This window comes from Anopheles coluzzii, chromosome 3 (genome assembly GCF_943734685.1).
Source record: "Anopheles coluzzii chromosome 3, AcolN3, whole genome shotgun sequence".
Lineage (NCBI taxonomy): Eukaryota > Metazoa > Arthropoda > Insecta > Diptera > Culicidae > Anopheles > Anopheles coluzzii.
The window spans coordinates 42,948,051-42,972,853 of NC_064671.1; the positions used below are offsets into that span (position 1 = coordinate 42,948,051).

Below are 24,803 nucleotides of genomic sequence, written 5' to 3' on the forward strand. Positions count from 1 at the left end.
AAATTATCATGTATTGATTACCTTTTGCTGCAACAAGGACGACGAAATTGCCACTAGCAGAACATTCTTTGAATCACTCAAGAACCATAGAATGTAGGACACCAACATCAGATTCGATTCTTCGTTCACTATTCAACACTGCCCCCGCACTTGTTGAATGATTATTACCTCGTTTGACGCTTGTTCGCAGGACGGCACAAGCAGTAGCAATACGTTGCCATACATCAGCTGCCAAAACTGGCTAGTGATCCATTGCTGTACGCTGATATAGTTTCCATTTACCACCTGTCCTGTACTGATCACTCGGAACCATTCGTACATAAAATATGCCAGCTCGATCAATGCTTGCAGAAGCATCCCCAGCAGTGGTGCGGATAAGCATTGGTTAATCCGTTCAATCTGAGCGATGTACTGGCGAAATCTTTCCAAGAAGAGGCAAAGAAGTTGTTCGAAATCGTGCTCGTGCTGATGGTCCAGAAACAGCACCCTCAGTTGCTGCATCCGCAAGCGTACCATACTGACGCACAGATAGTACAGATATATGTATTGTGTCGTTAGCAGAAACCGTGATATCAACGTAAGCTCCAGAAACGTATGCATGGTGTGTATCATATTTATATAATTGTAAAAACAAATCAATGCCACGATCGCATACAAAACTTTCACGTAGCGATTCGCAATACTAAAGGGTTGGACACTTTTGTTCCCATAAGTACCACCCAAATCTAGCACATTTTGGTCGGCAAATAACATATTCAACAGCTGCACGATCTCTTTGCGATGTACGAAGCTGTTACACACCACACAGATTGGTACTGTGGCGAACACGGTTAGTTCCACGATAAACACTGCTAGTGTAAAAGCTGACTGGTCAGTATTGAAATTCGGTAGCACTATGAAAAAATCATGGTATATGAAACCAATCGAGAGGAGCAACCCGATGGCGAACGGTATGAGATTTGAACGCTTTTCAATGAAACGATGTTCGACTGCATCGTAGGCTACGGGCAGATAATACACCGATGACATGATTTTGAACGTGTAGCGATTAAGTCGAGCGCAGGCAGACATCGTTGATGACTTGACCACAGCCTTACCACGAATCACGAATGTCGTGTACGCTTCATGGTAGAATGAAATAAACCACATGCCACAATGTTGGTGATTATCGACTAGATATTGGGTGCAATGTAAATAAGTTATGAGAAGACAGGGTTTTGTTTATTCACATGTATATGTATCAGCATAACTGTGTAACGATACGTCAATCAGTCAAGAATCTTGAAGGATAATTTCCTGCTATGGGCTAATTAGGCCAGAATGACTTTTCACGATAAAAAAAAACCTTTAATTTACCTGAATTGATGTAAGATTACCAGTTATCCCGATCATACAGATGATTATTGGGTATATCATTTGCCAGATCTGTCTGAATAATAACCCAAACTTATCCCAAACCGACATAACATCCAGTAAATTATAGTTATCGTATACATCGTAAGCTGCAACGGTTCGTTCGAGCAGAATTAGTAACAGAACGTGAATTAAGGGTATGGCAAAGCACCGATTGATGCATTCGATCAACTCGTAGTAGTACTCGAATCGTTTTATAAAGAGCTCAACCTGATGTTCCACATTTAATTTCGGACCATTTATTGTGAGCTGCAGCAGAGAATGCAACTGCTTCATACGCTCCTCAATAACGATCACACACGCGCGGTAAAGCTCCACCATCACGAACATGCCACAAAATCTGAGCAAAATTAACCAGTAGAGCTTAAAAATGGTAGAATTTGCAGCATACGCAAAGTTGTAGAAGCTGTTCAAGATCACCAGCAATGCCAACGTTCCCATGCTGCCATTGTGTCGCGTTTGTAGATTGAGCTTGGTCACTATTCCTTTCATCACTACCCACTGTAGTAACCAATCTTCCTTGGCGAATAGGCTGTTAAACAAGTGTACAAACGAGTCCCGATGGTAGAACGCATTCCAGATAATTACAACCAGCATTAAGGCGTATGTCACTAGGTAGATCACTATCACACCTAACATCACAAACGACATGTAGCCGATGGAAATTTTAATAGCATTCAAGTCTAACCACAGACACAAACTGTGAAGCACAATATTTAACACTAAAGCGACCATGTTGGTCCACGATTTTTCAAACATATGGGTACGAAAGTTGTACCTACAGGGCAGTATGTACATAACGGTTGCTACGGCGAACAACCGTTGGTAACGCTTCACGAGTGAGGACATTTTGTCAACTGTAGTGCATTTCCAGAAAAAAGAGAATGAGTACCATAAAATAATACTAAGAAATGTGTACCAGAACAGATGTTCTAACATGATTCATACCGAAATTATTGAGCTTAGGTTAATTTTATTAATTAATAATCTAATTAAATGATAGCTGAAGACCTACATCAAGGTTGAGTTTTGTTGCATTATATTTCCGTGTTGAATGTATCACTGTGTGTGTGCTGGACTATTAGGAACATACGATGCGTTAATATAGTAGATGCAAGCAATAGTAATGGCCATTACCCAATTTAATTGATTGTTTCATTTGCAACATTATAATTTTGATATGCTTCGTATCAATGTTTGGCTCATAAACAGTCGTCTGTTGGATGAGTTCTGGTTATCCGCTAGCAACTACCAAATGCTTTTTCGATTCCCATCCATAGTGTCTTTCCGTGTGTATCGAAAACGACTAGATTGAATTCCGAACACATCAGTGCAAGGGTTACAAAAATAATGAAAATTATTTTTATCTCATAATTCCTTTCCAATGCACGTAATAAATTTGTTGAAATATAAAAAAAAATTGTATAACGTAAAAAAATCATCAAAAAAAAACTTTATTTTCAAACATAAACTTTTAAAGTAACATGAATTCAAACATGTTACTTTTCATTTTAAGCTATCAATCAGATCACTTGGTGACTTGACTACAGGTGGGCTTGTAGCTCTGATTTTAGTCGCTATAAGAGAGGCGATTTTTATGAAGATTGGCTGGAAGGGTATTTCTAAGTATATAAATACTGTTCACAATATATGCCAGTTCAACCATATTGATACATTAAATCACACCAATATCAACATAAAATTGATTATTCTGCAGTGATTAAGCCAACCTACTTAGTGTCATGATCAGTTATTGTCATTAGTATTGCGTACTAATTTTTGTTAGCTGACACAAATTTTCAAAATATCAGAGGTCTATGATCAGTTAAAAATAAACTTCCACTAGCATTCTTAAGTAAAACGTTTCTTAGATTTAATAAAATCAATTTTCCATTAAACTTTGTAACATAACATAACATAATCCCAAAAATGAAACGAATGACACTGTTAACGATCCGATTTATGCATCATATAATATCACATAAAAACTAGATTGCGGCTCGTGTTACTATTTTAAGTACCATTTTGGTCCACTCGGTCAAATGAGTTTGACATCGCTGGACTAGACAATTCCTGTTAGACTGTATGGCAGACCTGTGTATAGAGATTCTTAAAACTACAGCCTAGCAAAATAGAGAAATGATGACTCTGAATTGTGGATGCCCAGAATAGCTCCCAAATTTTTCATGATCATAACTCACCTGGGTCAAAAACTTACTTCTGAATTTGCTTCTTAAATTTGAACTCAATTAGGCTCTAGAATGTTTGTTTTTTTTTATGAAGTGAATTGATTTTGAATTGATGAAATCGAACGACACGTCTCACCATAAAAATGACCAATCTACCTGCATATTCCATTTAATTTCTTACCATTTTTCTTGTCCGCTCGCAAGATGAAACTGTCAGCACCAAAAAGTGGCAGTACATCGATTGCCAGAACTGGCTGAATGCCCAATCCGTAAAACCATTATACATTTCACTATCCGGTGAACCGGCGTCGTACGTGTAAAAGCACTCGAACACAAGATATGCCAGCTCTACCATTCCCAGCGCCAACATAGTGACGATTGGAAGAGAAAAGCATCGATTGATCTGTTCTATTAGCATCACGTATCGTTCAAATTTTGCCATAAAAAGTCCGAGGAAATACTCAAACTCGTCCTCGGTTTGTTTGTGATGGAAAAGCATTTTCAGCTGCTCCATCCGCAAGCCCACCATGCTGACGCACATATGGAAAAGATACAGGAAGTGTATCATACCCGTATACCGTAACACAAACGTTGTGGTCAACATTTTGTGTGAGAGCGTTTCCAATGCAAAAAGGTTGCACAATTCGAGAGTTACCAGCAGTATGCTCAAGACGCTGATGTACAGAAAATACGCACCGCTCATCGTGACGTTTGTGGTATCGAGCACACTATCGTCTGCAAAAAGAACGTTCAACAGGTCTGTCCATCGCTTGCGATAGAATAAATTGTTCAACACTACACAGAACGGCACGATGGTGTACAGTAGCAGTTCTAGCAGTACGATTGCAAATGCAAACGGTGGTAGGTTTGCGAAAAAAACATTTTGAATAAAAATATCATGATAAAAGAAGGTAAACGATAGTAATATTCCAACGCCAAACGAAACGAGATTGGTGCGCTGCTGGACGAAACGTTGTGTCGTTTGGTTGTAGCTGACGGGTAGAAAGTAAATCGCTGTAACGATGCGCAATGTAAAATGGTTCTGGCGAATGTACATAGACATTATGTCAACCGTGTCTGTTTGATGATAGAATGTTACTATCCGAATGTCATTCTTGTACTGGCCATACAGGGGTGACTTTAACCAACTCATGGATGTTAGGCGAAGTGGCTGGCTAATAAATAATTAATGTAATGTGCCTCTTTTGAGCGCGTGCAAATGTTAATCTCACGCATATGTTAATCTACGTTTCGAAGCTATCAAAAGAACGCATCAAGACCCAACGATTAATTGTAGACGTCTGGTATTGATTATGACTGAAAGCTAATGGACGAATCAACTAAAAAAATGAACATACATTTGGTAACTGGTTGTAGTAAATTACCTGCAAACTTGTTGCATTGCAATTGATTGCCAACAGCACCATCAGCACAATGTACGTAATTTCCCACACCTGCCTGTACAGTAGCCTATAAAAGTCCCATAAGATCATTTTACTCTCTCCCCTTAAATTTTCAAACACATCGTACGCTGCTACAGTTCGCTCGAGCACGATAAGCAGCAGTGTGTGAGTTACCGGTACGGAAAAACACTTATTCACACTATCGATCAGTAAATAGTAACGTTGAAAACGGTCCAAAAACACGTGCACAACATGTTCGACACAGGCGGTAGTATTGATTTCTTCCATTTGCGTTAGCAATACTTGGAGTTGCTTCATACGCTTTCTGATGATGCGTACACACACCCGGTATAGCTCAAGTATTAGGAACATGAAGCAGAATCTAAGCAAAATGATCATGTCCATCAAAACCATGCTGTGATCGTTGACAAATAGGGCATTGTACATGGCGTACAGCAATACCAGTACGATTAAACACACTAAACCTCCCGTGCTTTGCGTTGAGCGGCGCTGCTGGGATGATCCTTGCATGGCAACCGATTCAAGCATCCAATCGTCACGCGCGAAAAGACTGTTCAGCAGTTGCACGAAGCAATCTCGATTGTACACTGCGTTTATGATAATGCAGAATATTAGCAGATTGTATACGGTCACATCGACCGTCAATATTCCCACCAGCACTATCGGTAGCGTGGCGTAGAATTTCAGTATCATTCCAAAATCATACCACACGAAACCACCGAAAAACACTACATTGCATACACAAACCAACGTGTTTCGGTAGGAACAGTCAAACAGTCCGGTACGGATATTGTAGCTACACGGTATCAGGTATCCAATCGAAGCGACGGCCAACAGCAGTCGATAACGCTTCAACAAGTTTGACATCCTGTTAAACAATAAGCAAAATTGTGGTAGCCACACACAAGGCCCTATACGAGAGATGGACGGGAGGAGGTTAATCAAACTAATTGAAAATGGACGTATGTCCACTGGCTGCATCAACATATGTAATCGATTTCAAAGAAAGCTGGACCATATGTCACGTGCATTGATTGCATTGCGGTATTTCTGCTTTGGAAGCTTCCTAGGGGTAGAAAGTCTTACATTGTACTTACGAGATAGACGATATAGGATAGTCCCGCTTGCTGCTATACAAAGCCTGAATGAATTCCATTCCCACCCAGACCGTCCCGACGTAGCAAAGGACTATCTATCTAGTTACGTGATACTTTTTAGGCTAGGAAGCTCATATAGACCAAAATGATAGAATAAGTCGTTATGCCAAACAATAAGCAGTCTTGTTTGGTTTGAATGCGTTAATGACTAAATATGCTTGTTTTTTGATGATCTTACTGTACTGCTTGTTGCAGATTAGCATAAATCGACCACTTACCAATGAAATTACAACACAAACTATAAATCTCATGGTACAAGTAAGAGACTTGGACATAATAAAACGATACACGGTGCACCGACAATGTTTTACCCAACGCACACAGTCATATTCAACGTACTCCAGTGTTTCGGCTTAGCCGTAGTAGTAATTAAGCGGGCATCCAAAGCTCACCCAAAGAGCGGAACGGCGAGACACTTTCACATGTTAATGTACTATTATCGCCATTAATCAATCTCGCAACAATCCTTTACATTATGATGTTAGAAGTCGTAAAACAATTATTTACATTCTGATTGACGCATAACGTAATAAACACAATGAACATATGATTTATTTTTTGGTTTACTGTGATGGATGAATTTAATACGTTTCGTTTGTCAAATTACTCATCATATGAATGCAATGATCACATTTTATTGAAAAAAATGCTTACCTTTTGCTTTAAACACTCGCTCAACAGCAACGGGACAATAAACTTCTTGAAATCAAACAGTAACCATAAAGCTCCAACTGCGATTAAGCTCATATCTAAATCACTGCCGTCATATAATAAACCACCCAAGTCAACCAACGATATGGCACACTCCAGTACGAACAATGATGTGAATAGTACCACAATAGGACCACAGTATTGGCTTAGGTCTTTGCGTACATGGATCGTCACACGATCGTACACATCCCACAAGATGGGTGAGATCAGTTCCGGGGCAATGGCTCGCTCGTCGGAAGCTTTTAGCAGTAAATCAATAATGTGAGAAAGCTGCTCTATGCCAACCAGCATTACCACACAACACAGCCCTAGTGTCCAGCCGAGAGCTAAATCCATCGCTAAATAAATACATACGGAAAGCTGGAGGTGAACGAATTCATCAATAACCCAATTTTTCATAAAGTAGGAACAGAAAAAGAAACTGACACATGCAATTCCATCCCATCGCATGATGAAGGAAAAATAGGTCGCTTCTGTATAGCAGGGTGGTTCTTTGCCAACCAGTAGAGCTAGTCGCCGAAGAATGGAATCGTTTATCAGCAATGCATTCAAACTGTTTGCAAGTTGGTGATGCTTGCAGTAGCATTGCAATGGTAGAATAATATAGATGGTGTTTGTAATTATTGTGTTAATGATGAAAATAGTTATATCAAAAATTTTACTGTCAAACTTACACACGGAGTAGTCCATGGGACTGCGCCATATGAGATAGCCTGAGCTAATCAGAGCAACAGCAAATAGGCAGCTGAACTTAAATCTAGCGTTCTGCACACTATTGAAAGTATGCTTTTCTGAGTCGTATTTCACCATGGTTAAACCTAGCCTTCCCATATACGCCAGTTGTACCCGTATGCAACGCATTGCGTCTGTTCACTTGTACACGTGGTTCACACTTTCCAGACGTGCTCTGTAGCCTTCAGCCCTAGAACTGTTCTTGTTCTTTCTGTGCATTGAGAGCTTTATATATATATGTGTATAGCAGTCCAATGTACCCATAATTACGCTTTCAACAGTAATTAATCATCTGACGATCCTTTCTGTTATCAACATCTCACTACGTTCATTTACTTCCCATATTCGTAACGAGCGGCCTGCGATTCAAATGTCCTCTTCGTGTACATTGTGGAACATGGTAGTATGACGCTTCCTTATTTAAATAAGTTGATTAACAATTATGAATTGTTTCGTATGTTGCTGATTTTTTTTAAGTTACATTTCATTATTTACATTGATAAAATCGTAGCCCCACCGTGTTCTTCAGACATGCACAACAACAATTTTTCAATACTTTTTGTACGAAAGCACTGTTTTAAAATTAAAGAAAAAAACGTTCAGAGGTCATTTAGCCATTTTTTAAACGTATCAAACTTATTAATGGAAGCGTTTAAAACTATTCGAAAATTAACAACTTAAAAGTCATGCGTTATATTTTTCAAAGTAGGAATCATAAACTGGCTAAGGCTTATTTATGATATTTCAAATTCTTGGTATATCAATAGAACTACTGTCAGTAGAATACACTGTTGTACGAAAAGTTATATATGGACAGTTATATGCTCAACAAAAAATAAAATAAAATAAAATAAAGGATTTTAAAATACTTATATTAACAAATATTATACTCTCTCATTATAATTATTAAGCCACGGATAAGCAGTAAAGATTTAAAATCATTTGTGTATGAAACTGCAACGCACATTTCGCGTAGGTCTGTAAATTTCCCCTGTCAATTTGGTCTCCAAATCAGCCAACACCGTATCTCACCTATTTGGATTATTTTGGGCTTGATTGTTTTCTTGGTACAGTCAGCAAGTCATCCGATTGATAGACAATTGATTGTTATGTGTCTAATCTCGAATGGATAGAGCCTCTCACCACGTACGCAGATCTAGATATTCTGTATCAAACTTAGTCCAAGTCCATCTCAGGAATAATAGCAAAATGAAATTGATATCTTTAACTAGCATTTTCTTATCAAAACGAGATTTAAACATAATTATCAAAGGGTACCAAAGGGTACCAACGGCACTCGCGAAGTAATGTAGCCGGCGAAGTAAAAAGTTTTAGATCCCTGTATTAGACGATACAACCGCTTTGGTTCTATGATGTCATGTCCTCGATCGTTATACACATCATATCTTGCAAATTCTACTACAGTGGAATCCCTCATAACGAGTTTAATCCGTTCCGAAAAACTCGTTATGTGGGAGGCTCTTTTTTACACAATTTGTATGAAAAGTAAAATAATTGGTTTCAGGTCAAGAAAAATGCAGGTATATAGAGCTTTTATGCATCACAAATATACGGAACACCTTCAATAGGCAACTGTAATGGATTGATCAATTCTTCGTTTCGAAATTCTAGCCTTCACCCGCAAGTAAATCAAGAATGCATGCAAGCACAGTCATCAATATACATCACACTTGTGACACACGCTTCTTAGGGATGTACCCTATACAGTAAAAATCCACATCCTGTTTACTTCCACGGCCGGGCCCGAAGAAAGGCTCCTTTAATTGTCAAATAAAAAGTAACTCTCAGAAAAACTCACAGCTTCGCTATCTGACCTGTAAAGAGTTATCTGGAGTGGTCGCGCCCACGGCTTTTTTCGATATTTGTATGACTTAGTGAGTTTTGGACTGCCAGTGGGCGTTAATGTGTCACCTCCCTTACACTTTTCCTCCACACTTATATACTAACCCTTATGGAAAAGCTTGATATTTAACGATTCTTAGTATTGAAACTAAACAAACATGAAATTGCTCGTTATGCGAGGTTTTACTCGCTGAGAGGGGTATTTGTAGAGCATTTTGATTTGCTCGTTATACGAAAAACTCGTTATAACGGGTACTCGTTATGAGGGGTTTCACTGTATGTAAAATAGTTTTTGAGTACTGTTCGCTCCGATGTTATTTTTTTAAAACAAAGATTATATCGTGTTAAACATTCAAATATTTATTTAAATATATTTTATTCAATAACCAATGCTTCGAGTTCCAATAAACTTCTCCATTGCAATCAATAAAATTATCATGTATTGATTACCTTTTGCTGCAACAAGGACGACGAAATTGCCACTAGCAGAACATTCTTTGAATCACTCAAGAACCATAGAATGTAGGACACCAACATCAGATTCGATTCTTCGTTCACTATTTGAAACTGCATGCTCGACGACGCACTCAAGAACGAAAACCAGATCGATGCACTTTCAAACAGTACATACATACAATGAAATACCACAAATGATCCATAAATTTGGCTAAGATGAAAGTTTATCAATACTGTTATGCGATCGATTAGTTTAAAATACATATACAATTCGGAGGCAAGGGGAAGCTTTTTTGTTTCCAAAGCATTCATCAAATCTTTCAGATACCGACACAGAGTCATCTGCGTTGTACAGCAGATAATGATCGTAAACTCTATGCAATTGTTAGCGTACAGCAACAGCAAGGTCTCGATGTACATTAAAATGAACGTATTGTAACGGAGATGGTCAAACACATACAGCGTATGCATGATTATTGCGTAGAAAAAGATAGTCCATATCGTCAGCCATTTGGTAAACTGCACAATAACACCGTAATTGATTTTTCGTTTTAATAACACCGTTAGCTCTCGTTCAATGCCAATTGTACTGTTCAGCAACTCAAGTTGCACATGTTTCCGCGTGTATCCATAATATACCATTTGCAGTACGCTCAAAACGAGCATCAAGTTGCTCACAAAGAACAGCGCATAGTCAAAGTAGCTTTCTTTCTGCGAGCGTTCCAACACATCCTGCTTGGTGCGGATAAGCAAATAACAGCCCATTGCCAGTAAGATTACAATCCAAAATCCAAATTTGATGGTGGGTGACTTGGAAATAACAAAACGATCACTAGTGGAAGGACATTGCTTCACGTAACTAACACCCAATGTACAGGCCGTGTTGATCATCGGTCGTATCAGTTCGGCGAATGATGAAGCAGCCATGGTTCGTTCAGAGTGCGGAACAGCAACATACTGTTATAGACGATATGTTTACGGTGCCATTAATCAATCTCATTGCAATACGCGATATTAATAATGTGTAGTAAACATAACAAAAACTAGAATTCCCCTTTTGATTGACACATTACGTTACGACCGATGTATTGAAAAAAGGAACGATTCTGGAAATCAATCGATCTTTTTTTCAATGGGATTATTTATTTTATACGTTTCTTTTATGTATATCAAATGCTTACCTTCTGCTTCAAATGCTCACTTATCAGCAATAGAACAATAAGCTTCTTGATGTCAAAGAGTAACCATAAACATCCAAGTATAAGTATGGTAAGATCTCCAGTACCATCGTTTAATGCTCCTCCAACATCAATCATCTTTACTGCACTTTCCAGTCCAATCATGCACGAAAACAATAACACAATTGGGCCATAGTATTGGCTTAGATCTTTGCGTACATCGATCGTCACACGATCGTACACTTGCCATAACGGAGGCCAGATCCGTTCTAATGCGATGGTACGTCTGATAGATGCTATTTTTAACAAATCAAAGATGTGAGAAAGCTGCGCTATTCCGACAAGTATCATCACACAACACAGCCCTAATGTCCAATCGAGGGCTAAATCGGTTGCCAAATAAATACACACAGAAAACTGGATGTGAACGAAATTACATTTCGACCAGCTTTTAATGAAATAGCTGCAGAAAAAGAAACTAACACAGACAATTCCATCCCATCGCATGATGCGGGAAAAAATGGTCGCTTCTTTATAGCAGAGTGGCTTTCCACCCATTTCAAGTATCGCCTGCCGAAGAATGGAATCGTTTTTCAGCAATGCATTCAAACTGCTGGAGAGTTGGCGATGTTTGTAGTAGCATTGCAATGGGAGAATCAAACAGAGGGTGCACGAAATGGTCGTGTTGATGATGAAGATAGTTATATCGAACATTCGGGTGTCCAATTTGTACACGATATAGTCTAAGGGGCTGCGCCATAGCAGATAGCCAGAGCTAACCAAAGCTGCAGTAAACAGGCAGGCAAACTTTAAGGGTGCGTACGGCACACTGATGAAAGTATGCTTTCCAGGGTCGTACTTGACCATGGTTAAACCTAGCTTCTCCATGCACTGTAAATGTATTCGTAGGCACCACATGGTTGTATGTTAACTTATAACGATATTCACACTTTTCTGTCGTTCACTGTAGTCCTTAGGCCTCGAAGTGTTGTTATTATTGGTTCAAGAGGTGTATGCTGAGTTGTCAAGTGTATCCATAAGTAATGATACGCTTACAACAATAATCAATCATCTGACGAGGATGTCTGGTAATCTCATGACAAGCCTGGTAGCTTTTCTTGGTTTATTCCAAAACTGGAACACTAACGCAAGACAGATGGACAAGATGCTCGATTGTTCTGCAATTATTCATGTTTTAGTTTAGGAACTCAAGAACATCCAAACGGATTCTCACGCATCATAGCATCACCATCACGGGGTAGTGTGTTAGTTCGCATTATTCTTGCGGTGTTCTTCCTCCCTTTTTTTTAGTCTTCAGACATATCTATAATTGATAGCACACTATCAACACTAATCACTTAGTTGGCATATTAACGATTAATTATTTAAATACCATGCCTATTACTTTTACGACCTGCGTTAATTCCATAAACCCTCACATCGCTTGCGTATTGCTTACCTTTTGCTTTAACACTTCACTCACGTACAGCACGACGAACAGTTTTTTGACGTCAAACGACAACCACAGCCATTCTGAAGCGCTCAACAACTGCTCGGTCCAAACGGTTCTATACGTACTTCTTTTGAATACATCGTACGCGTGGAACAGTTTTAGCGATCCTTCAAAAATTAATAACGGACAAAAGGTTGCCACGACTGGCCCACAGTACTCGTAAAATGGTTGCGCCACCCTCGTGCAAACACGATCGTACGTCCGACAGAACAGTCGCAGCCGTGTCTCCAATGTGTCGGAATGATAGTAATCGCTTTGTAATAACTTTGCAGCACAGGATAACTGTGCGACACAGAACAACATGATCGCCGAGTAAATTCCAAACAGCCACGACAAACACAAATCTTCGTAGATATATATGCCGATGTTTAAAAACATATACCATGGCTGTCCCTGGTACCAAAACGCTATTGTATACCCAGTGCTTAGTAATAGACAGCATAAGACACCATCGAGCTGGATGAAACAGGCAAAACATTTCACTCGCCGATAAGACAACGTAATTACGTGACCTAGCTCTGCATCGTTCGCCTGCAGACTGTTTAATGCGTGGACCAACCGAGAGCATCGCGCATAAGCGTACAGTGGAACCACCATCCAAATAATGCAAAAGCTCGCGGTAGAAACAATGAAGGATATATTTTCCAGCATTTCGTGCTCTATCTGCGAATGCACTGAAAATTGCACCCATACGCGAAACGACGTGAAAGTGATGCAGCAAAGTGAGTACAGCAACTGTACAGAAAATTGAAAGGAAGTCGGTTTGCTATAAGATCGATGCCGTACGTCGTATCTAACCAAAGTCATGCCTAGCGCACTCAAGCTTTGAAACATAATTTGAAGACACTCCATTCGGATAACTAAATATGAGGAAACAATTTATAGGAACTAATTCACGTATACGTGCACTTTCAAGATCGTGTATCAACAGCACGTCCGAACCTGGTGTCGTTAGAGCATCTAACAAATTGATGTACCATATCATTGCAAGAGTATTTCTGTCACGTAGTGATTGGTTGCATAATTTAACACAACAAATATAGTACGATCAATCAACTGTCTCTCGACAGTAGATGGTGGGCATTTAGAATAATTAAGTATTAGGTATTAAGGCTCCTTGCTATCCTGTTCGTGCCTTGAAATTAGTTGCCAACAGCGATTGTACGCCCGTTCTTGGTACAATTGTCTTCCCTCACGATTCACCCTTCTGTATGCTTACCTTTTGTTGCAGCATTCCACTTATATACATCACGATGAACAGTTTCTTTACATCAAAGCACAACCACAAACATTCAATAACGTTTAGCATATGTTCTGTCCAAACGATTTCGTTCACACCCCTTATGAATACGTCGTACACGTGGTACAGCTTGAGTGATCCTTCAAACATAACTAACGTACAAAAAGTTGCTATGACTGGTCCAGTATATTCGAAAAATGACCTCGCCACCGCTCGGCAGACCCGCTCATATGTCTTACAGAACACTCGCACACGTTCATCCAGTGTATGCGCGTGGTCTTCTTGTAACAGCTGCGCTGCATACGACAACTGATCTACGCAGTGCATCATGATCGTGGAGTAAAAGCCGAACAACCATGACAAACAAAGGTCCTCGTATAGATAAATACCAATCGTCAAGTACAGATACCATGCTTCTGGCTGGAAGCTGTACAGTATCGTATAGCCGGCGCTTAGTAGCAGACAGCACGCAATGCTTTCGTACTGCATCATCCGACCGAACCATTTCGCCTGCCGGTAGGACAATCGGACGGAGCTTTGTATTGCGTGTAAGCGGCTAAGATCGGTATCGTTTTCTAGCAGATTGTTCAGCGTGTAAATCAACCGATCACCTCTGGCGCAGCTGACCAGAGGAACAACAAACCAAGCCACAATAAAGCTTGCCGTACTTAGGATAAAGGTGGCATCGTCGAATGCATAAATTGCCATCGCAAAGATACTGTACTGTTCCCATATGCAGTACAGCAAAAACCCAATGCTGAACAGTACGAGCAGAAAGTGGGTAACACATTGGTGCGTAGTTGGACGCCGATACGAACACTGTTCTCCGTCGTACCTGGCCAACGCTACACCGATGGTGCTTAAGTTATTAAGAATCGTTTGCACCCACTTCATTTGAGGAACAAATTATAAAAATGTTTGAAAATATGCCAAATCACTTCACGTGTACACAATTATTCTGACAAAGGAGCAAACGTTTTATTCGTGGCTGGTGTTACAAACAGAACATTAGTAGCTGAATATGCCTTTCATTATGCATTCGCTAATGCATCATCATTGTACGTAGACTAAAGACATCTCCTAGGTCATTACCATATTGGACGAATACATAATGGACGAATCGACAAGACAAAATTGATCTATATGCCCATTACAAAGTACAGACAAGCGATCTCACCTTTAAATATGCAAACCGCATGTCGAAGCGTCAAAATCCGTGGAATTTGTGTAACAATTTTGTTTCTTACTAGTAAAATTGATCTTCAACTAAACAACTTACCACCTGTTTTGTCCTCTCACTGAGCAAAATCACAGCAAACAGTTTTTTAACATCAGTTAACGGCCACAGAACCACTACCACAATGTAAAACTTCGACTGTCCCATAGGATTGGTCATGCTGTTGACGATCGCTAAAAGACAAATAGCCACCTCTAGGGATACATAGGTACAGAACACTGCCAACATAGGACCGAAGTAATGACTCAGATGGTCTCTTATCGCAAACGCAGTACGATTATGTATAACTCCATAGCGGAAAAAGAATCTTTCCGGTGAATCGACGCCATAGTCGAATTCTCTCGCGGCTTGCGCTAAACGTCCAAGCTGCAGCTGCGCAACCAGCAGCAAACAACCGCACAGTCCCAGCAGCAACTCCATCGCCAGATCGATGTACATAAAGAAGCAGCTCACAATGTACATCGATACAAATCGATCGCCAAAGTGGCGAAATTCATCAATATAGTAGAAATGAAAGAACACATGAAAAAGCAATCCATTCCAAAGGCAAACGGTTGCAAGCAGTGTAACGAGGCGATAGTTAGTACTACGCCCGCCACTCGTCAGCTTCACTAGATCTTCTTCATTTTTGATTAGTATGTTCATAAGATAGGCGAGCTGATGCCGCCGGCCTACGGTTTGCACTGGCAGGACACATAACACTACACAAACGGTAATGGTGTGTGCGATGTAAAAGAAAGGCTCGATTGACGTATTGTTCATGGCTGCCATAGCAGGGTAATCGAGAATGTTGCGATACATTGAATAGCCACTGCATGCTAAGGTAATCGTGAGGAAGATGACAAATTTCAAAGCTGCATTTCGACTGCATTCGAACGTATTGCCTGTGTGCCGGTATTGGTGTATGGAAAATAGGCCTAAAAGTCGAAGGCAGCGAATTAAGCCTCGAATGTTATCGAACACGTCCATGATTTTGTACTGCAACACTTGTGCGCACTGACAGTTCTGAGCTACAAATGAAATTGTTTATCCAAGAGGAGACTAAAACTGTCTCTCCCCCGTCTGTGCTACAATGCAAAGAAAATTACATATAATATTTATTTACACATCAACGGTGCTAATTATTTTTGTCTAAGGTGCAGCTGTTGCTTGAACAATGTCAGCAAACAGACACTCGCGATGTCTGCAGTGGCCAGAATCTACCGGAGACAGAGAGAGAGAGAGTTGTACACTTACCATACCGTTCACTCCTTCGCCAAGCAGAAAAATTGCCGCCAACTTTTTCACATCACTCAAAGGCCACAGTATATTTGCGAGGATGACCATCATGGATGGACGATTCTTCCTGGCCAAGTAGCTGTTTATATCGAGTATGCATACGGCGGCTTCTAGGCATACGTACGATGAGTGCAGTAGAATTATCGGTCCAAAGTATGGGGTTAAATTGTTTCTTAATACATTCGTTATGTTGTTGTACATAGAAACGTAAGTCAGAAGCACACGATCAATCGAATCAACAGTATCATTGCGGTTCTTAACGATCCACACCAAACGTTCGAGCTGTAGGCGTGCAATTAGCAACAAACAGTCGCACAGTCCTAGCACCAACTCGATCACCAGATCAAAATACATAAAAGTACAGCTCACCATGTACACAAGAAAGTACGTATCACTACCAGTGTTTTTAATGATATAGTACGCATGAAAGAATACATGAAAGATAACTCCATTAGACAGGATTACGAACACCAAAAGCTTCACCACGCGATAGTCCGTGACACTGCCAGTTAGATCGATCAAGCTCAGCTCGTTTTGGTGCAGCGTGTTCAGGGCTGCTGCAAGGCGATCTCGTTGCCTGAACGTTTGCAACGGCAAAGAACAAAGGACAGTGCATAGCATAGCATAATGTACCACGTATATCAATGGCCAAATTATACCGTCCACGGAAAGCTGATCATAGTCTTTGACACCACGATATATTAAGTGACTGCTAGCCACCATAGACACGATAAAGGAAAGGGTAAACTTAGATGTCGCATGCCGGGTACTTCGAAACAAACCGTCTTCTTCTGCGTGATTTTGGATAGAAAGCTGACCGACCCATTGCAAGGAGCGCAGTAACGCGTGTATGTTCTCAAACATGTTCAACTATGTTTGGCACAAACCCGCACTGCAAGGTAATTCTTTTTTGTATCGCTTTTGGGTGCTTTATCTCTCCGAAAAATAGTTATTGATGGCTATGTTCGCTGTTCATCTAAGGGCAGTTTGAATGTTTTATGAAATGCTACACTTCTAGGGAAACATAAATCGATATTAAACATTGATGGAATAGTTGTTGATTTTGTGCTGTGTAGGAAGGTGATGCCCATATGTCGCATTTTACTTAGAAATCATAAAGTTTCTTACTGTAAAAATCGTGCACCAACTACCTAGAATAGTTGAACTTGTTCGACATCCAACCAATACTTACCAACCGGTTAACTTGCTCGCTTAGCAGAAAAAGTATCATAATCTTTTTGATATCACTCAACGGCCAAATGATATAAACCAGGTAAAGCAAACCAGAACTGTTGTTATTTAAAAGCAGATCATACATACCCAGTATGCAAATAGCCGCCTCAAAGCAGACGTACGAACAATGCATCAGAATAATGAGCCCAAAGTAGGGACCCAAATGATCGCTCAGTACAACGGCAATCTTGCAGTACATAGTACCATAAAACGTAAGAAAATCGTCCTCTTTATCTCCGCTCCGTCCAAGATTTTGTGCACTGCACACCAAACGTTGTAGCTGCAGGCGGACGATTAGCAATAAACAGTCGCATAGTCCTAGCACCAGCTCCATTGCCAGATCTACGTACATAAAGGCACAGCTCGTGATGTACAACGGAAGGAAGGGTTTGTCCATGCCGCCATATTGAACGATGTAAAACACTTGAAAAAACAAATGCAGACACATCCCATTGCAGACGATAGCGATCGCCGACCAGCTGACGATGCGGTAGTCCGTTCGAACGCCGGTACGGGCGATCAGATTTATCTCGTTTTGGGCAAGGATATTCATAGCGGCTGACAGCCGCTTTCGCTGCCAAAACGTTTGCCACGGGAAAGCACACAAAGCGACGCACAGCGTTATTTGGTGCACAAGATACACGAACGGCCAAATGGTGCCCTGATCGAGCGCGTCTATCACGGAATTATCGATGGTGCCACGAAAAATCGAATGTCCACTCGTCAGCAAGGAAAGGGCGAAGAGAATCATAAACTTTGGTGCTGCATTATTGGTGCTCTTAAAGGGGTTGGAACCAGAACGGTGATCGCTACATTGACACTTTTGCACGGAAATCAACCCCAAAAATTGCAACGAGCGCAATAATACGTGTATGTTGTCGAACACGTGCATAGTAATGTAAACAACTTTCCCAAAAGATTTGCACCTCCAACGCACGTGTGCTCCGTTTTCTAGTGAAAGAGATACTAAGGTAATGCATTCCACCATTTCCCATCCCCTTTCTACCCTATTAATCATCTATGAGTAAAAGCCATGTGTCCTAAATTAATCCCATTTGGCAATGTGGGCTGTTGATTAATTCCGAGAACTTCACCGTCATGTGACCTTGGACCTCTGGTGCTGTATTGGGAAGGGGTTGTACCATGTCATGTGTCTGTCCCGTGGTACAACCATTGAGGACCGTTCTCGTGGAACAGCTGTCACTTGAGTATCTTGCCTTCAAAGCTCCCCCGGCTGACTATGCTACTGACTGCTAATTCCAATAGTTGTACCAAATATTACGACAACTTTCCACCACAGTTTTGTTTTATCTGTATGGACGACTTACCATCCGGTTGACTCCTTCGCCGAGCAGAAATACTGCAGACAGCTTTTTCAAATCACTCAACGGCCACAGAATGTTTGCGACGATACTCATGATACCATCAATGTTGATTATGTGACGGTTTGTGTCCAGTATGCATATCGCTGCTTCCAAGCACGTATACGAACAATGCAGCAGAACAAGCGGCCCAAAGTACGAACATAAATGATCGCCCAATACGGCCGCAATGCTATTGTACGTAGTAACATACGTCAGAAGCACACGATCAATCGACATAGCAGCTTGATCGCGATTCTTTACTATCCACACCAAACGTTCGAGCTGGAGGTGTGCAATTAACAACAAACAGTCGCACAGTCCTAGCACCAGCTCAATCACCACATCAAAGTACATAAAAGTACAATCCACAATGTACACGGACAAGAACAGTTCATCGGGAGAGTGGGTTTTAGTAATATAGTACACTTGAAAGATTATGTGAAAGCACACTGTATTACACACAATTACAACCGCCAAAAGCTTCACCACGCGATAGTCCGTGACACTGCCAGTTAGATCGATCAAGCTCAGCTCGTTTTGGCGCAGTGTGTTCAGAGCCGCTGCAAGTCGATCTCGGTGTCGATACGTTTGCCACGGAAGAGCACAAAATACAGCAAAGAACGTAGCGTTATGAACGACGTAAACAAGTGGCCAAATGATACCGTCCACGGAAAGCTTATCATAATCATCGATGCTGCAATGCATTAAATAACTGCAGGCCAGCACGGATACGGTAAAGGAAAGGACAAACTTTGGTGTCGCATGCCGGGTGCTCCGAAACAAACCGTCCTCTTCAGCCTGATTTTGTATGGAAAGTTGGCCAACGAACTGCAGACAGCGAATTAGCATTCGCAGGTTGTTAAGCACATGCATGTTTTTTCTGCTACAAAGCTACACTGAAGAGAATTGATCCATTTTTTGGTTCATGCAATTTATAGATTTCCTCTGTCAGAGGGGATTGAATGTTTTATGAAGCTTTGTCGAAATGTGCCCAACGTTACATTGAATATTGATGGATTGATTTTTTACTTTTCGTTCTGTTTTCGTAGTTGAGTGATCAGTCTAGCTCAGTGATCGGTAAAGTACGGTTCGCTAGGCGTATATAGTTCTTTGCTGTTTACACAGTGGCTCTTTTACCTTTTTAAAATCATCCGCAACCAGCCTTGTTTTTGTGCTGGGTTTTATCAATACTTTAGATATTAAACCGATATTCCAACAGAATATTCGCCGGTCTCGTAGTACAGTCGTCAATTCGTACGACTTAACAACATGCCCGTCATGGGTTCAATCCGCAAATAGACCGTGCCGCCATACGTAGGACTGACTATCCTGCGATGGGGGGAAATCAATTAGTCACTAAAAGCCAAGCCCACAAGTGGTACAGGCAGGCCTTGACCGACAACGGTTGTTGAGCCAAAGAAGAAGAAGAAGAGATTCCAACAGAAAAAATAAACATAAATGTTTCTTTCTTCGCTTTACATACTCATGAACGCAACTTCCCCTTCTGCTCTCGTTACAGACTAGCGAATTAGACTTCTTGGAGTGGTCCCCGATCAGCAATGATATATTTATGATTACCGATAATATGCCCACGGATACGCTGTTCTCCACACTTGCCCAGTATCCGTTTCCCGATTCTCGAGAGATAGGTAAGTGTCTATCGTATTTAGCGGGGAAGTTCCGTCGATCTACGTTTGCGAAGCATTGGACAAATCTTACGTCCCTTTTCAGCTCGTGGCGCGGGTCGGGCCGACTTCATACAGCCCAGCTTGGGCCCCCTGCAGCCAAATCTAGATGATTTAATGGATTTGGACCTAGACTTTCTGAACTTCCCACGACTTGCCCCCGTACCGGAAGAAGCGTCAGACGATCTGCTGAAAGCAATCGAATACAACTACACACTCGGTAGGTGAACTGGACCGCACTATGTCACTCATCGTAGAGCAATCGCACTAATGTACTGTAATTAATTTCCGCTTTTATCCCCTTCCGCCAGGGTCCAACCAACTAACCAACGCTGGTAATAGCATACAGGAAGCGCCGGAGACACTGGGCGTCTCCGGCAACCATCAGCAGACGAGCCAAGCGCATCAAGCGACCGGCTGCATACAGCAGCAACCACCGGCCGCCCTACAGTACTCGGCCAAACTGTACGCCCAATCGTTGCAACCCCCGGGCGGTGGATCGTCCGCTTCGATCTCTTCTGCTGCAGTGCAATCCTCCATTGCGCAACAGTTTACCAACTCGATTGACTCGTACATCACCGATCAGATGATCGGAGGTGCCGGGCAGAATAGCAACAGTCAGGGTTCGGCAGCGTCGCTAGCTACTTCGCTCAGCATAGCACAGGTGATATCGGCCCAGCAGCAGCAGCAGCAGCAACAGCAGCAACAGCAGCATCAATTGGGTGGCGGAAGCAGTGCCGACGAGCTGGCCCGTAGCATTAAGTCCAAGTTTACCCGTGCGTACCCCAAACACAACTACGACCCAAAATACCCACCGACGCCCCACCAGACGATGGCGTACAATATGGTCTCGCAACCGCACATGGGCCAAACGGCTGGCAGCAATGCGGTGCTCGGTGCTACGGCTAGTGGCGGTCCCTATGGAAGCAACGCTTCCAGTGGCTTCCAGAATGTCATTTCCTCCGCCGCCACGGCGCCTTCCGGCATGCTGCAGATGGGCTCGGGTGGTATACCGCCATCCTTAACGCCCAGCAGTATGCAGCTACACTACAACCATTCCAACGCCGCCACCAATCCAGTCAATCTCTCCAACAGCCCGGCAGGGACGAACATCGTCGGTGGTGCTGGTGGTGGTGGCAGTAGTAACGTACGAGCACCCACCCAGATGGGTACCGCACCGACCGCCGGCCAGTCGAACGTGGCTGCCGGATCGGTACTGCTGATGCAAAACCTCAACTCCAAACTGCTGACGCACAGCCAATCGCTACCGGTACCGGCATTGCCGCAAACCAAGCAGGTCCCAGCGCAGCCCCGCTCCACCTCCATGCCGACTGGGCCGTCAAACTACAACCAAATGTTGGCCGCATCGCAACACTCACCTCCCGGCAGCCTGCATGCGTCGCAGTCGGGCAGTAGCTACAAGTCGTACCACGGGCATCAGCCCCAGCCGTACAAGATTCCTTCCCAAACAGTCGGTGCCGGTGGTTCGTACGCGAGCGGTGTGCGGGCAATGCGTCACTCGTCTCCGCCCCACGGCACGGTCCTACAGCCTACCTCGGGTTCGTCCGGAGCGGCGTCGGGCATCGGAAGCTCCGGCGGTGGTGCACCGGTTGGACTGTCGAACGCACTGGAACAATCGCAACAGCAGCTGCAGGATCTGCAGCTCCAGCAACAGCAGCAGCAGCAACAGCAATCGATCGTTTCTACGTCGTCCAGCATCGTGCAGCAGCAGCAGCAACAAACGCAAGCGAAACGGCACCCGCCCCATCCCACCAAAGAGATGTTCCGCTCGAACAGTCTACCCATTAATGCAACCTTCCCGTTGCCACCGAAAGAGGGGGACAATTTCGCGATGCCTCGCTACCATCAGCAGCAGCAATCGTCGCAGAAGGCGAACGCGAAGCTGCGCACACGCAGCAACTCGATGATCATGAAGCAGCAAACGGGGGGTGTCCTTAACAGCATCCCCGGCATGGGGATGGTGGGATCCGGCAGTGCGGCTGGCGGCATGGCTGGATCGTCGCAGCACATGTCGCCGACGCTGCACGCCACCTCCAGCGAGCCGATGCTGAACGTTACCAACAGTGCGCTGCTAGCTCAACTTCTAACCACTAATAGTAAGTAGTCATTAACTAGCAATGTATTGCAAACAGTGCACGTAGTGCAAAGAGCGCAACGCTAAGGTGATCTTCTATTTTACTCCCCTCCCCCTCTAGACGCAAGTACCTTACTGAGTAAACAATCACACAGTACATCATCAAGTGCCATAAGTACCTTAACGCAGCAGCAGTCTCAGTCGCAGCCGCAACAGCAACAGCAGAACAGTCTGTACCAGACGATGTCTATGGGAAGCACTATTTCACCCTCTTCCTCCCAGCTTCAGTTGCACCAACTGCAACAGCAGCAGCATCAACAGCAGCAACTTCACCATCAGCTGTCCAGTGCAACACCCAGCACCTCTAGCGGCGGCACGATGAGAGCCCAAGCGAGCTCCGTGCTGAATTTTGCCTCCTCCAGTGGTATGTCACTGTCGCAGCAGAGCCTATCGCCCGAATCTGCACACGATACCGACGGTCCACTGTCGCCGACTGGGCCGGGCGGCAGCACCAGTGGCGGGGCCGGTAGCAAGTTCCCCCGTAGCGACAGCCAGCGTCGGACCGGGCACATTCACGCGGAACAGAAGCGCCGGTACAACATAAAGAATGGGTTCGATACGCTCCACTCGCTGATACCGCAGCTGCAACAGAATCCGAATGCAAAGGTAAGACCTTATCGAACGAGCCTTCAGTCCAGAGTAGTGGTGGGAGCTCGGAATCGGGCCTACTCGATTTCGATTCCGTGTTCGGAATCATATCCGGGGCCAATTAGGATGCTCGAATCCATGTAGATTCCGGAGCCGATTCCGTAACCAATTACGGAGCCGATCTAGAATTGGAATCGGCTCCGAAATCAAAATCGGCTACGGAATCGGAATTGACCTGGGAATCGCAATTTGCTCTGGTAATGCAATCAGACTTGTCTCCAGCATTGTAATTAGCTCCGGAATGAGAATCAGTTCTTGAATTGAAATAAGAAGTTTCAGAAACGAAATCAGTCCGGGAATCTCCATGAGAATGGATCGTTCAAAAATATATTTGAATTCTTGGCGGCGACCAATATGTAACGTCGTTCCAAACGTTGATTCTTATGGAGATGCCGAAACCGGCTCCCATTTCGATACTGAATCTGATTTCGAAGCCAATTCCGAATCATGCACCGATTCCAATTCAGGAACCGATTCCGATTCTGATTCCGGAACCGATTCTAATTCCAGAGCCGATTCCGAATCCGGAACCGAATCCGAAGCCAATTCCGATTCCGGAACCGATTATGATTCCGGAGACAATTCCGGAGCCAATTCCGGAATCGATTCTGGAAACTGATTCCGGACCTACTATCTTGAATCGATTCCAGAAGACTTTGGAGCTATCCGGAAACGAATCCGACGAAAACTTCAGTTTTCCCGTCACTAGTCTAGAGCTATGTGTATCTAATAATCGTTTGTTATTTGTCTCCTCCCCTCCCATACCACCATTAACAGCTAAGCAAGGCGGCCATGTTACAGAAGGGGGCCGACTACATTAAGCAGCTGCGCTCGGAGCGATCGTCCGCCACCGAGCAGATGGATTCGTTGCGCCGGGAGATTGAACAGTTGAATAATTCATTGAAGTAAGTAATAACGCTTTATGCAAATTCAAACCAACAAACGCAGAAACAAATCCTTAATCGATCCACTTTTTGGTGCTTGGTGTGTATTTGTGTTTGTATCACAGCAATCTTCATACTGCACTGCCGGCCAGTGGGGCACCCGTTTCCCGCCAGCGAACCGGCCGGGTGAAGGAGCTGTACCACCACTACGTCAGGCAGCGAACGCTGGATAACTGGAAATTCTGGATCGTAAGTAAAGCAGATCGCCGTATGGTTGGACTTGTATACATTATAAATTCCTTTATCTTTATAGTTTGGGCTGATCTTTGAGCCGCTGCTGAATTCCTACAACCAGACGGTTTCCGTCGCCAGTATGGATGAGATGTATCGCACCAGCCAGCTGTGGGTCGATCAGCACTGTTCGCTGGTAGAGCTAAGGCCTG

The 24,803-nt window shown here is 42.9% G+C and overlaps 1 protein-coding gene across 2 annotated transcripts in view; it reads left to right on the forward strand.

Annotated features, from left to right (window-relative positions):
• Positions 1-24,803, forward strand: part of LOC120956911 (protein WBSCR14 homolog) — a 60,182-nt gene that overhangs the window by 33,624 nt on the left and 1,755 nt on the right. For both annotated transcript variants that reach the window (XM_040378728.2, XM_040378729.2), the window contains 7 exons: positions 20,508-20,637; positions 20,720-20,893; positions 20,985-22,790; positions 22,890-23,434; positions 24,254-24,381; positions 24,486-24,609; positions 24,674-24,803. In XM_040378728.2, coding sequence (XP_040234662.2) covers positions 20,508-20,637; positions 20,720-20,893; positions 20,985-22,790; positions 22,890-23,434; positions 24,254-24,381; positions 24,486-24,609; positions 24,674-24,803 — 3,037 coding nt within the window. The remainder of the gene's footprint in view (positions 1-20,507; positions 20,638-20,719; positions 20,894-20,984; positions 22,791-22,889; positions 23,435-24,253; positions 24,382-24,485; positions 24,610-24,673) is intronic.